Source organism: Neofelis nebulosa, chromosome 8, assembly GCF_028018385.1.
Source record: "Neofelis nebulosa isolate mNeoNeb1 chromosome 8, mNeoNeb1.pri, whole genome shotgun sequence".
NCBI lineage: Eukaryota > Metazoa > Chordata > Mammalia > Carnivora > Felidae > Neofelis > Neofelis nebulosa.
This window is the reverse complement of record NC_080789.1, coordinates 128,343,785-128,357,426: the sequence shown is the minus strand read 5'-3', so window position 1 is coordinate 128,357,426 and position 13,642 is coordinate 128,343,785. Positions and strand designations below refer to the sequence as shown.

Sequence of the window (13,642 nt, the reverse complement as noted above, 5' to 3'; positions counted from 1 at the left end):
CCTATAGGTTATTCTATTTATAAGAAATCCCCAGTTTCAGCAAATTTGTGGACAGAAAATAAAGTGGGCCTGGAGCTGAGTGGCAAAGGGATTATGGGGACTGACTGCAAAAGATAAAAGGGTTCTTTTTGGGCTGATAAAAATGTTCTAAAATTGATGTGGTGATGGCTGAATAACTCTAAGAACATATTAAAAACCATGGAACTGGACAAACAGTATCACATGGGGCGCCTGGATGGCTCAATTGGTTAAGCATCGAACCCTTGATTTTGGCTCAAGTCATGATCTCTTGGTTCCTGAGATGGAGCCCTGCATTGGGCTCTGCAGACAGAGAGGAGCCTGCTTGGAATTCTCAATCTCTCTCTGCCCCTCCCCTGCTCATGCTCATGCATGCTCTTTCAAAATAAATAAACATTAAAAAAAAAAAAAAAATAGTACCACAGGTATGTGAATTCTACCTTGATAAAGCTATTGCTAACAAAAATTAAGATGCCTAAATTTTTAGCACACATTCTACTTTTAGAAATCCTATAGGAATAGGATTGTACAGAAAGATTTATATACAAAACTGTTCACTGCAGTATTTCTTTATAACAGCCACAAATGACAACAATATACATGTTCACCATAAACTAAAGCAAAAGACAAACTGGCAAAAATGTTTATTATATGTTATATAATATAGGACAAATCAAGCATTGATATCCTCAATAAATAAAGGCAAAAAAAACTGCCCTATTTATCTTTCAGTGAGCCTTCTTGGCCTTTCCTGGATAATACAGAATACTCATTTTCTCATCAACTGCTGGATTGATGATTACTGCAGGGGAAAAAAGCCTATCAGCTTTACTGGTTGGACCCACTCTAAATCCCTCTATGTAAACTCATCCCTGCTCTTACTGCTGACTCCACACTTAAAAATTTCTCCCATCACCCATTTTTTTTATTCCTTCTTAAAGCAGTGGATTCAAACCCTTTCTCTCCTTTATATACCTCTAACTTTACCCCTGTCCACTCATTCTCAGCAGACTTCAAAATCTCAAAAATTCTCCCAATTTAAATCTTTAACACCTCAAATGCCTTCTTCTTTTCTTAGCACATTCTTTCTTTCTGCTTTAGAAGAACTGTGTATTGTTCCAATGTTACTGTTGTCCCTGACCCCATTTACTTTGATTAAAGGTGGTTTCCCTTTCCTGGGCCAATGAACAACTTAAGTGACTTCCATTCCTTAAAACAAAACCTAAATGCACCATCTCTCCACATGGGAATCAATTCCTCTCTTTTCCTCTTTCGCCAGCAAAACTACCTTGCTTATGCTGCTAAAATATGTACTCCCTATGATCTGGTTTCTAGCTCGATAGCTCTTTAAGTTTTTTTTTTTTCAATGTTTACTTATTTTTTGAGAGCGAGAGACAGAGAGAGAATGAGAGGGGGAGGGGCAGAGAGAGAAGGGGACAGAGGATCCGAAGCAGGCTCTGCACTGACAGCAAAGCGCCCGATGCGGGGCTCAAATCTACAAACCATGAGATCGTGGACTGAGCCGAAGGCAAACGCAGTTAAGACTGAGCCACCCAGGCACCCCCTCAATTGCTCTTTTAAAAGCAAAGACCTAGCTAATTGCTCAATTCATAGCCTGGTCTTAGTCCTCACTCTCCTTGAATGAGAAATATAGCATGTGGCTCATTCACTAACTCTGTATCACGGACAAGAATCTTTGGATTAAGGGCACCAGGGTGGCTCAGTCTATTAAGCGTCCGACTTGGGCTCAGGTCATGATCTCATGGTTCTCACATTGGGATCTGTGCTGACAGCTCAGAGTGTGGAGCCTGCTTCAGATTCTGTGTCTCCCTCTCTCTCTCTCCCTGCCCTTCCCCCATTCACGTTCTGTCTCTGTCAAAACAAAATAAATAAATGTTAAAAACATTTATTAAAAAAAGAAAATCTTTGGATTAAATTCTCAAAATCTGTTTCTTTCAATAAATGAGGCAAAAAATTACCTCTCAGGGTATGAATGTAACAAGATGAACTCCTACCACATCATCTTATATACTTACTATCGCACTCAAGATTCTGTTAAACGTAGTTTAAGAGGTGGTTTATCATAATGATTATGCATGCTGGTTACATGGAATCAGACTACTGTCATTCAAATCTCAGCTCTGCTGGTGTGAAACGAAGCAAGATTCTTAACCACTCTATGCCGTAGTTTCCTGTACTCTATGATCTTCATAGAACACTTACAAGAATGAAGTCATTAAGTACTAAGTACGGTTAAATAAACGTTCCCCACTGCTGCTTAATAAGCATTTAATCATCGATAGCTATACCTGCTCTTCAAAGAAAGTCAAATACTTGAGGCCAGAGATTTTTTCTGACACCAAAATACACCAAGTGACTTTCAAGTCAATTGGCCATGATGTTCCTTCATGTGTTCATTTCTTCAAGAAGCTTTATTTGAAAACCTACCGGTCCTTTGTCCATTACCCTCACGCATCTAATCAGTTGGATGCTGTGGGTTCTACGTTCCTATAGTCTCTGTCACGGAGGCGCAGGGTTACAGCGGAAGGTGATATGGTGGAATGAGCACAGGCTGTGGATGTGGTCAGAAGCACTTGATGCCTCTGCTGTTTGACGTTGGGAAATTACTAAATTATCTAAGGTTCAATTTTTGTATCTTTCCATCAAAGTTAAGAAAACACACATCTAAAACATACTGCTTAGCACAAAGCACACAAATACTAGTTGCTCTTCTTTTCTTCCTTCCAAATGCCTTCAATGACTCTTTTCCTAATGTTTGCCAACTAAAACGTCAACTTCTTAGTATCAAGAACCCTGAGGTCTTCTTCAGCCCCACGTTTATGATCATTCCTCATACTGGTCTCTCTCACAGGTGCCGTGCTCTCCTCCAGTGGTCCTCAAATGTGGCTGCACATCAGAATGATTCTGGGGTAATTTTAAAAGTACCATGTCCCATCTCTACCATGAAGAATCTCTAATTTATTTATTTACTCTTGGCGGGGGCCTGGGCACTGACTTATTTTTAAGTTCCTCAAGTGGTAATGTGTAGTCAGGATTAAGAACCTGGGGTCTCCTCAGTGTTGTCTGCCTCCCAGGCCCCAAACACAACCTGCTATTTTCCTCAAAATGCCCTCTCACTCATTCCAGCTGCCACCATGAAAATGTTACCTCCTACTTAAAGTCTCCCTGTTTAACATGGTAGGAACGTAAACATGGTAGGAAAAGTTCTCTCCTTCCTCTGAAGCTGTGCCACAGTTTCTTTCAACATGCTTCATTTCACACTGCATTACAGTCATTTACATGCACGTTCTTGTTTCCCCAAACTAGGTGTGTGTGCTTTTGAGGGAAGGCTGAGTTCTCCTCGTGGGCCAGTTAAGGCATTTTAGAAATTTGATCTTAATTGTCACAACATCTCTTTGAGGAGGGCATTAAACCTCCAAATTTTATAACCAAGGAAACAGAAGCTAGAAGTAAAGTAGCTTGCCTAAGTATTTTAAAACTAGTAACTTACAATTTTTCTTCATATATTACCTATATTGCAACTTTCTTGCAGGTTGTCACATCAGAAAAACGTCCAATAAATGCTGAATAAAGTATAGATTTTTAAGTTTGGTCACTGAAAACAGATCAAGTCAGTACTGCTAACAATTAAGGGAAAATGAAAAAAATATGACCTATTTTCCTTTCCAAGATAATTACTTCAAAGTCATTGCTTGGTTTTGATACTTAAACTATACTGAAAAAAATTCAGAGCAAAACAATAGTTTGGGAAACTACTATTTCAAGAAACAGAAAACAATGAATTTGTACACATCAAGAACCAAAAGTTGTGTAAGTGACTAATATTCTATAAAGAAAGTAATGAATTTACGGCAAGAAAAAAAGCCTATGGGAGGGTAGGTGAGGAAAGGCCTAGGGAGACAGAAAGCACAGTCTGGCTCTGGGAGTAGGAGGGGCACAGGAGAATTTGCAGAAGGAGAGAGAAGGACCAAGATAACCAGTATCAACAGCCAGAGGAACACACCCAAGTCCAGGCAACAGAGTTATGCGCCCCAGCCCAGTAGGGGCACCGAGGACAGGGGCTGCGAGGCGGAGACCCCTCAACCAAAGGGGAGCAGGAACCTTCCTTCTCTGATCATCTGAGATGATGGAAGATACTTCAGGCCCCGGAAACCGCAGGGGGAAGGGAAAAAGAGGGGTGTGGAGAAGTCATGTGGGTGAGTGCATATTACTCAAGAAAGAATGACATACTTTTAACTGGCAGGATTAAATGCCTTCAGTGTTGAATCAGAAGGGCAGGTTCAAGAACAGGACAGGCTCACTTACAAACAACAGAGCAAGGCAACCCGTGCAGTTTGTTCGTTCATAAATTTTTTGTCCTTTCAGAAATCAGCAAGACTAGGTTCTCATTCTAACTAAATATTAAATGAATAATTTCGCAGTATTTTTTTTTTTTTTAAGACAGAGGGGGCAAGTGAGTGAGGGGCAGGGTGAGACAGAGAGAGAGAGAGAGAGAGAGAGATTGAGAGACAGAGAGAGACAGAGAGAGAGAGAAAGAGACAGACAGACAGACACGGGACTCACTCGGGGTTTGTGTTTTACCCAAAGAGGGCTCAGGCTCACCCGATGCGGGGTTCATCCTCACCCAATGTGGGGCTCGAACTCACAAACTGAGATCATGACCTGAGCCGAAATCATATGTGTAACAGCTGGGCCATCAAGGCATCCTAATTTTGCAATATTTTATACAATGTATGGAGGGAAGGTGGTTCTTATATTCCTTAAATGGTAAAACAAAGGGATGGATTGTGCGAATGTGCTTTTAAACTTGAAATTCTATAATCTTTACTAACATTGCCCATGTTAATATTGTATCCTTTCGTGTTTCTGTTAAATAACTATACCCTATTTCTAAAACTGAAGAAAAATTCAAATTTAAGAACCAGATTCGTTCATTTAAATGGGAGTAAAAAGCAAAATATTTGCTTCTGTCATTTGGTGACAGTTTCATCTCATTATAGAAAAAAGAAAGACATTTTTTCTCAATCATATTTGCTTCTATCATTTGGTGACAGTTTGATCCCATGATAGAAGAAAGAAATAAAATTCCCTGTAAAGTATAGAAACTACAGTAGCTTCCTGTCCTATGCTACATACTCCAAAAAGAGGTACATAGCAGTTAATATAAGTTGAATAAGGAAATAACTGAATTTAGAATGACTCAGTAATCAACTGAAAGGAATTTTACTCAGAATTATTTATCAGCTCTTAACTGGATGCACTGGACAATAATGTGGCTTCACTTAAACGTCCCTGGGAACATATAAAGCTACAGCAGAGAAAAAAGTGAGACCAGAAATGGAGGTGTGGTGGATGGGGTGGTGGTTTAAAATTCTCAGGTAACATTACATCTACCCAGAATTTTAAAGGAAATTATGGACATTACATGTAATACAGGAAAAACCATTACCCTCACAAAATTGCAATACTTGTAATTCTCCTCAATTTTACGAAAATCCAATAGTGTCTGAGGCTTATAGATACCACTGCATAAATATGTACCAGATTTATAGATAATAAAAGATTTATTACTTTTCTAATGAAATGAGTCTTACAATCCCAATTTTATACTAGAAAAAACTTAAAGGCTTGAGAAGTAATTTGACTGAAGTCTTACACTTGGAATTTGAATCCAGGTGTGTCTGTCTCCAAACTCCATACTCTTTAAGTGACAGTGCCTTGAAAACAGGTAAGGATTCTTATATATAAAGCACTTATCTTACCTCTAAGTAATGCAGAGCCATTAAATACATGAATAACAATCAACTGTACTCCAGTGAAACAGCAGTCATAAAAGAGATCAACACAGCAAAAAATATACTTACTCATTCCTGAGCATTCTCTATCACCATCCCATACATTAGAAACAGCATGTCCAGTCAGTAGGAGGTTAATTAAACTTTGGCTATTAATAAAAATTTAAAAGTAATTAAAATATGAATAAACTAGTTTTCAAATCAAATGATCCCTATGGTAAGGCATAAAGTAATGACTACTTACATTACATTATGTTGGTTAAGAAACAAAGTTAGAGAAAACCTTACAGTTTTATTTTATACACTCAACTGAACAACAGCTTTGCTAAATGTATCACTACGTGTATCACCACATGGGTATCTATTGTGCTATACATTCAACTACACTTAACTTCATCCAACACGTCACCTTTTAGTGGACGAAAAAAAGATGAGACTAATAATTTGCTTGATATTTATAATACTCTATAAATATAAACATAATTATTATTTTTTGTTTGATGGCTGATTTAACTTTAACCTCTGAGGCAAAGCTCTAAAGAGAAAGACTTAGGTAATACAGTGGGTTAACTATCATTGTTTCATTGATTTTAGTAGAAATATTAAGAACTCGGGTGTGTGTTGGGGGAGGATGTTTCAGAGAAAAATAAGGAGAAAATATTTCCCCCAAACAGGAAAGCATTTACAAATAGTTAAGGATATACTTATTTCTAAGTAAATTTCATCCATTAAAAAATTTCATAAGTGAAACATACAGCAGAATTTGTTAAAACACCCCTGTTGTCATCTTAAAAGAAAATTTTTGCCATAATAGATGCAATGCATACATAAACCTGAAGTGGAAATTAACATTTCATATATAAAGCAAACGATGCGTAAAGTACAAGTTTGCTCAAGTTTCTATACTTTATGCTGTCAACACTGACAGACAAAATTATCTGACTCAGGAACGTTTTATCTTAAAGTCAAGTTCCTAAAAACTTAAGTCTGTGTAGGTAGGGAGATAACAGATTTTAGTTAATTACCTGCCATGTCCATATACAGGATCTATCAAAGGTTCATTTGAATCTTCAATTTCATTTTTTATGTTTTCAATGCCCTAAAGGAATCAAGAAATTCATTGGCTTATTTTAAAAACTAAAATTGAATATTACGGTAATTTAAAAACTGATCATTTTTTACTATAAAAGAATAAAGCACAATTATTTAAGTAACTTTTCTCCCCCAAAGTTACTCAGATTTGATGTGGGGCGGGGGGGGGGGGGGGGGGGGGTGGGGCGGGTGGCATTTGAGATGCTAATGGTAAGAAGTAGCTCCTCCAAGAATATCTTTTCTTTCATGGGCTGTATATCAAGAGTGCTGACGGACTCATGGGTAACAGATCTCATGTCAGCATGATGAGAGATAATGTTTAAGTTTCAGGAGGAAGGAGGAGAAAATTATTTAATCCAAAAGTTAATATTCACTTAATTCCAGGCTAAATAATACACCCGCTAAGGCATCTGATGTGATTGCTTGGGCCATTTAAAAAACATAGGAAATTTAAATATACAAAAGGTATAACTGGCATAAAAGAAAATAGAATTCTGATTTTGCATTCTCACAAACATCAGTAATTTAAATGTACTGACAAAATACAATGTAAAACTAGGAGGGCAGGAATTTTCTTATTTTCTTAAAAACCAATTTTCTGATATTTTTTGATTCCTCACAAGGGCATCCAGATCGTCAAAGGTCTGGATAAGTCCAAGACCTGGGCATTTTAACCTCATCAACTTGGAAAAGGCCAAGATAAACTGCCCTTCATTGTGCTACTCACCTAACTCTAACCACTGGTTCTATCAAATTACAGGCTATTTCTAAGGATTAAAGACATTCATCAACGATCCAAATACTGAATGACGGCCTAAATATTGTAGGAGAATACAAACAAGTATGAGGTCTTACACTTGCTTCCTTTTAAACAACACGCAGCAGCCCATGATAAAGCCAAAATGAGTACTATGAACAAGTGACATCATCACTGGTGAGGGAGGGGACATCATTTCAAAGAAGGACACAGAAGGACAAAGAAGGACAATCAGACATGATGGATTATTGGCTGTAGAGGGCAAGAGACGGAGGAGGTATCAAAAGTTTTGAGTATAAAACACCGGGGAAATAATGAACAGTCAAAGCTCAACTCCTACGAGCCCAGGCATCTTAGGTGCCACCCTCACGGCCACGGCCACTCGGTACATCTCACCAACTACGAGATACTTTTGGTTCTTTCTCTTAAGACATGCTCCTAAGATGTTTTTAAATTTCCAAATTTAGAACATGCTTCTCAACATGCTCCTTGTCTTTTCCATTTCCACAGTCACTGCTCTAGCTCACGTTCGGCTATTCAGTGCCCACTTTTCTCACCTTCCTGACTCCAGCCTTCTACGCCACATACAGACTCTCTCCACACAACTCTTAGCTCCAGTTAAGGAATCTTATCAACAAAAAGATCTTGTTATTCCTGTATTCAAAATTTTTGTTCTAATTTTGGCCAGATGAAATCACAATTATTTTTTGCACGGCACATACAAGGGCCTTCACATTCTGAGCTTTTTTTATATAGATGCGCCGTCTCATCGTCCCCAGTTGCCTTTCTGGTGTAAAATATGCTGCAAGCTACGCTGAATTCCTTATAGTTCTCTGGGTGTCATACCCCGAACCCATATGACTTTACTTGCTGTTTCCATGGCTTAGAAAATCTTCCCACAGCTTTTCCATCTAGAAAACTTTTCCTTATCCATCAAGACCCTATAACCACCACATGGTCCCTACCATATAAAATCTGTCCTTGAATTTACCGAAACAGAACCCCCAAACTCAGACATTTTCTGAGACATTTCTATTTGCCCCCCATGCCTTGTACATGTAGCAAATAGACACCAAAAACCACTGCCATAATGGAATTATTAAAAGTGTCAATTTATTTTTACAGTACTGAAGATGAACCATTAAAAAAAATGTATCTCTTATTATAATTCCAGTCCCTAGCATAGAGTCAATGCCCAATAAACATCTGTCCAATGAAAGAAATCTGCTATCAGACATGGCAAATCTAGCAGGATACTCAACTAACGTGCTGCTGGAGACAGGAGATTGGCACTTGGGGAAACAAGTCAGGATAGGATGTATATACACTGGAATTAACCACATAAAAGTAAGTTGAGAAAATAAAATGCCCATAAAAGAAAAAGGATGTCTACTGACAAGGACCGAAAATTTTTAGAATATAAAAATGTAGAGGGGGAGAGAAAAGAGCAGGAGATAACAGGTAAAGAAGAAAATGAAGCTATCAAAAAAAAAGGGGGAGAGGCCTCATGAAATAGTACAAAAAGAGAACCAGCACCGTGATTTATCTGTAAGTTAGGAGAGGGACTAAGGGTCAGAAAGAGCTTCTAGAAGGCAGGAAGGGGTCAAATGCCAGATACTAGGATGAAAGAAAACAAAATTCAGAACTGAGTCCATTTCATAATTAGAAAATTATTGATTACCCCCGTACCAAAGAAGATCAGGGGTAAAAATAAGTATCAAAGTACATAGGTACTAAGTGAGTGGTGCAGACAGAGAACTTGATAATTAGTAGCATAAGAGAGTTTTACTCAGATTTAGAAAAAGTATTGATTTACAAACAGTATCAAGAGTAAAATTACTCATCACAGCAGGAGAGACAGTCCTAAACTCAAACTAATAAAAGCCAGAAGAGGTAACTTTTTAAACAAACCTTTGTCAGTAACACAGAATACAAAAAAAGCAATACTCCAAATTTGTTTCCCCACATTGAATACTGGTCCAGGACAGCATCCTTTAATTCAGGTAAACTTCTGAATGATCTTTTTCTGGGGGGAAAAAAGAATTAAGTATTAGTACTATGATGAGAACGAGGACATTCACAAACGGGAAAATTTTTAAATCGCCTTATACATTAAACTGTGAACATACAAATGAGATTTCTGTAAGTGCCTCAAATTTTCAAATACGTATTTAGCCATAAAAGCAAAAGCTATTGCTGACAAACGTCCCTAAATATATACCATTAAAAAGAATGCCTATGTGGCAAGGAAACACTTCATCACCTGGGTGACCTATCTGGCATCAATAAATTCCACAATAATTATACATATTTAAAGAATGGAGTGGCCCTCTCTAAAAGGCGTTCAAGAAAAAAGAAAACTTGACTCTGTAAAGGCTGAAGACGATTTAATAAATATCTCAATACCAAAGGTAAGGTGAACATTTGTGGCCTCTTTTAAGAGAAATTAATGTCATATTGCAAATGCCACCAGTAATTCTATCAATGCGGCCATCCTTACCTTTCACATTAACACGTTTAATGCTCTAATGAAAATACGAGCACTTTTAACAAAAATCCTAGAAGGAATCTGGCAAATAAGAAATAATAATTCAAATATTTATCCTATTAGAAATCTTTGCATTCATTCAGGTCAGAGAAACATTAAGCTACAATGATTTTTTTTTTTTTTCATTCTAACGATGGAGAAGCTTTTCACATTATGAAAAAGTATATTTTGGTAGTTAGCTAATTTAGGAATCAGAGTAATTTAAGTAAACTTTTATAACTTATTATTTCAAAAACACTGGTAACAAACGAATCCTCAAGTATACAAATCTAAGTACCTTTCCATGGTATGAACAGACTTAAAATGGCAATGTGTCCACAAGGTAAGTATTTTAAATGTTCCAATGTTACTTACTGAATTAATGCATGAAATCGCTCAAAGCCAAGCTCTTCGACAGCCAAGGCAGCTATACATAAAAGACACTTTTCAGCACTCCACATGGCAAATAAATGACACAAGATACACACAGCAGGCTGTAAATACTTTCAAGCAATCAAAATTTTCCCTGTTTCCTTACTCCCTTAAAATTCTCAGTTTATTTTCAACTTTACTGTAACACAAATTTATATTTCAACTTCTTAGTTACCATGATTCTAACTAAAATGGATATGATACTGAGGATGTGGAAGGGGGATTAAATAATAAACCTTTACTTTCGATTCAATTACACTAGGATAGTTTATAATACATGAAAAATTACTGACAGAGTGCTTCACACATCACTGGGATGTGTCCTGCACTTTTAAATATTCAATTCATAGATCCAAGAAAAAGAGCTAATCTTCCTCCTTCATCATATAAGATCTTTAGGTTAAATGTTTAATTGTTAAACAAATGTTATAAAAAGGCATAGCACTTTGAAACTACACAGGTTCAAAGACAGCTTTAAGTTTGTTTCCTCATTTACTTGTACAACTGTTGAGAAGTTTTCAGTAACTTATTTAGATTATGATTATTATTAACACAGCACAATTATAAATTAAAAAAAAAAAAAAACCAAAGTAAATAAAAGACAGCGTTTAAATCCAAGGTAATGTCTCTGCAGCACTTTAAGTGTCAGGTCCCTCTCCAAAAGCGCTACGGGTGTTACGCCATTGAATGCTCTAACAACCCTGTTATCCCCATTTCACAGAAAAGGAACTGAGGCACAAAGAAGGAGCCTCCCTGGAGCAAAATGTAACTAACAACAGAGCTGAGATCTGAATCAAGCCAGTCTTGGCTCCCTCTACAAAGATACTCTCTTTAAAAATGTCATTACATGAATCAAAACGCCTACTCTATCACAATGCACAATTTCACAAAAATTTTATAAAGCAAATATTAGTACTTTTAAATATTAATTCTTACTAGAGAATGAGAGAAATGGATTTATTAGGAGTTCAAAATTAGGATTTTTGATTTATAATTTAAAATGTCTCATGAGGCCATCCTTTCAAAATCATTTTAATTTTCGAATGTTTCCAACAGTTTTTAAAAATCTTCACAAGTCCAAATAGGTTAATTTCAGTGATTTTTTGATTTGTGGGGGAAACAAACTGAAATTGAACCTGAGCATTCACTACTGCAAACAAGTGTGCGTTACCAAAAGCCAAAACTACACACACCACACAAGCCAATGAAATTAATGTTTGTGCAGAATGTAATATTGACAAGAGGAAAAACAGTTCACATGTAAAATCTCAGGATAAAACAAAAATTCGGCCTAATCTTTTCCAAATTGTACTAACTGTTCTGCAGTGCTTGATCACTTAAATAATTTTACTGGATATACACTATGAAAGTAGACATAAAGATAGTAATTTAGAGAAAAGAGGCAAGCAAAATAAAAAGCTTAGCAGGCAGGATGGTGGAAAAATATATAACACAAGAAAAAGAACATAGCTGGGAATAAAGGAAAGAACAGGTAAAACAGATTGTTATATGAAATATAAACTTTCAGTTTTTTTGCATTTGTCAACATCTATGGCAAATTCTCAAAATTTCAGTTAAAAAAACGTCATATTTTTACAGTACTAAAAACAGATTTAACACAAGGTTTTATTTCATGTCCACTCTTAAAATGAAGCAAGGGGAATTGGAAAACTACTAAAACATGTTTTTTGAAGAGGAATTAAATCTAATATGCCCACCTAAATTAGTTACTGAAGTACCAAAGTTAATATGAGGCTATTTAACCTAGAGCAATTTAACCTGTAACTACAGAAATGTACCGTATATCCCATAGAAAGCACATCGCATACCCCTAAAATACTAACGAGAAACGTTACAAGAAAAGACCTTACTATTTTCTTGCATATTAATATACAGATTGGCTTTAAGCAGATATTCTCTAAAACAAGTTTTAATTAGTTCAACTATTCCTCTGGCAAAATTTTAATGTCCTAAATGCAACTATTAAACATGCTTCCATGCAACCCAGTAAAGCCTGGAAAATATCTTAAAACCAATCTTAAGATTTTTTTATTATCGTCCTTGTGAACATTTTCTACTTGTTTTCTTCTACTGTCATCATCAATTCAAAACGTATGTTGAATTCTTTTTGAAAGGCTAAGTTTGAAAGACCCAAACAGGAAAAGTCATTCAACGGTTCAAATTTTTTAAAACTGTTCCTGGCAAATGTCCTACTGTTAGAATTTGCAACTGTAACTGCAAAAGTAGGAGAAAGAAGATGCTGACACATCAGAGTCATTTCAGCCCATGGAGACAATAGTCCCTGAGGGATCATCCTACATGGAAATGAAGATGTACATCACAAGTAATCAAAATTTACTCTCTATAAATCACGTTTATAATTTCTTTAAAAACAGTTTCTGCAGAGATGATAGTTATTGGAATGCATCATAGGAAGAAAAAGTCACTTATTCAATATAAACACGTGGAGCTACCAATTATCAAAAGTCACATACTAGCAAGAGAATTCCTGAAAAGAAAAACAGGAAAGCAATTCTTTATTTAGCTTCAGTACTATCAGAAGTTTCTACTTTACTAGTTCATTCTGGCAGTTTTAAGGTCAATTAAATAAGAATTTTCAAAGGCTAAAATCCACAGGGTACATATTTTTATGAACAAGAATAGCTATTATTTAAAGAGAAATCTTCAATAATGAAAACCTTAAATGAAGGAATAATTAAAACCCTTACTTAAAACTACCTTAAAATAATGCGTATAGACTGTATCGAGTAATATCCAAAAAGTTCAGGAGGAAAGAAACAATATGTAACAAAGAACAATGTCCCCACCTTTGCTCTAAGAAACAACTAAAGGTATTTAAGAAATTTTCTGATGTCCCTAGAACCCCTTTTTTTCCATTACCAAAAAAACCCCACAACGCTAAGGCATCTAAAACTAAAGTATGTAGGATTATGTTCCTTAAATTTTCTAAATGACAGTTCTAAAGCTCAAAATTTCATC

At 36.2% G+C, this 13,642-nt stretch overlaps 1 protein-coding gene across 5 annotated transcripts in view; it reads right to left on the bottom strand.

Moving 5' to 3' along the window:
* MINDY3 (MINDY lysine 48 deubiquitinase 3) overlaps positions 1-13,642 on the bottom strand; it is a 95,976-nt gene that overhangs the window by 64,333 nt on the left and 18,001 nt on the right. For 4 of the 5 annotated variants that reach the window (XR_009247765.1, XM_058681823.1, XM_058681824.1 and 1 more), the window contains 4 exons: positions 10,586-10,637; positions 9,595-9,709; positions 6,860-6,933; positions 5,904-5,983 (listed from right to left, as the gene is read on the bottom strand). Coding sequence is in view for 4 of the 5 variants with exons in the window: in XM_058681823.1 (XP_058537806.1) it covers positions 5,904-5,983; positions 6,860-6,933; positions 9,595-9,709; positions 10,586-10,637 (321 nt within the window). In the remaining variant the exon portion in view is untranslated. The remainder of the gene's footprint in view (positions 1-5,903; positions 5,984-6,859; positions 6,934-9,594; positions 9,710-10,585; positions 10,638-13,642) is intronic. The other variant, XM_058681825.1, reaches the window with a different exon arrangement.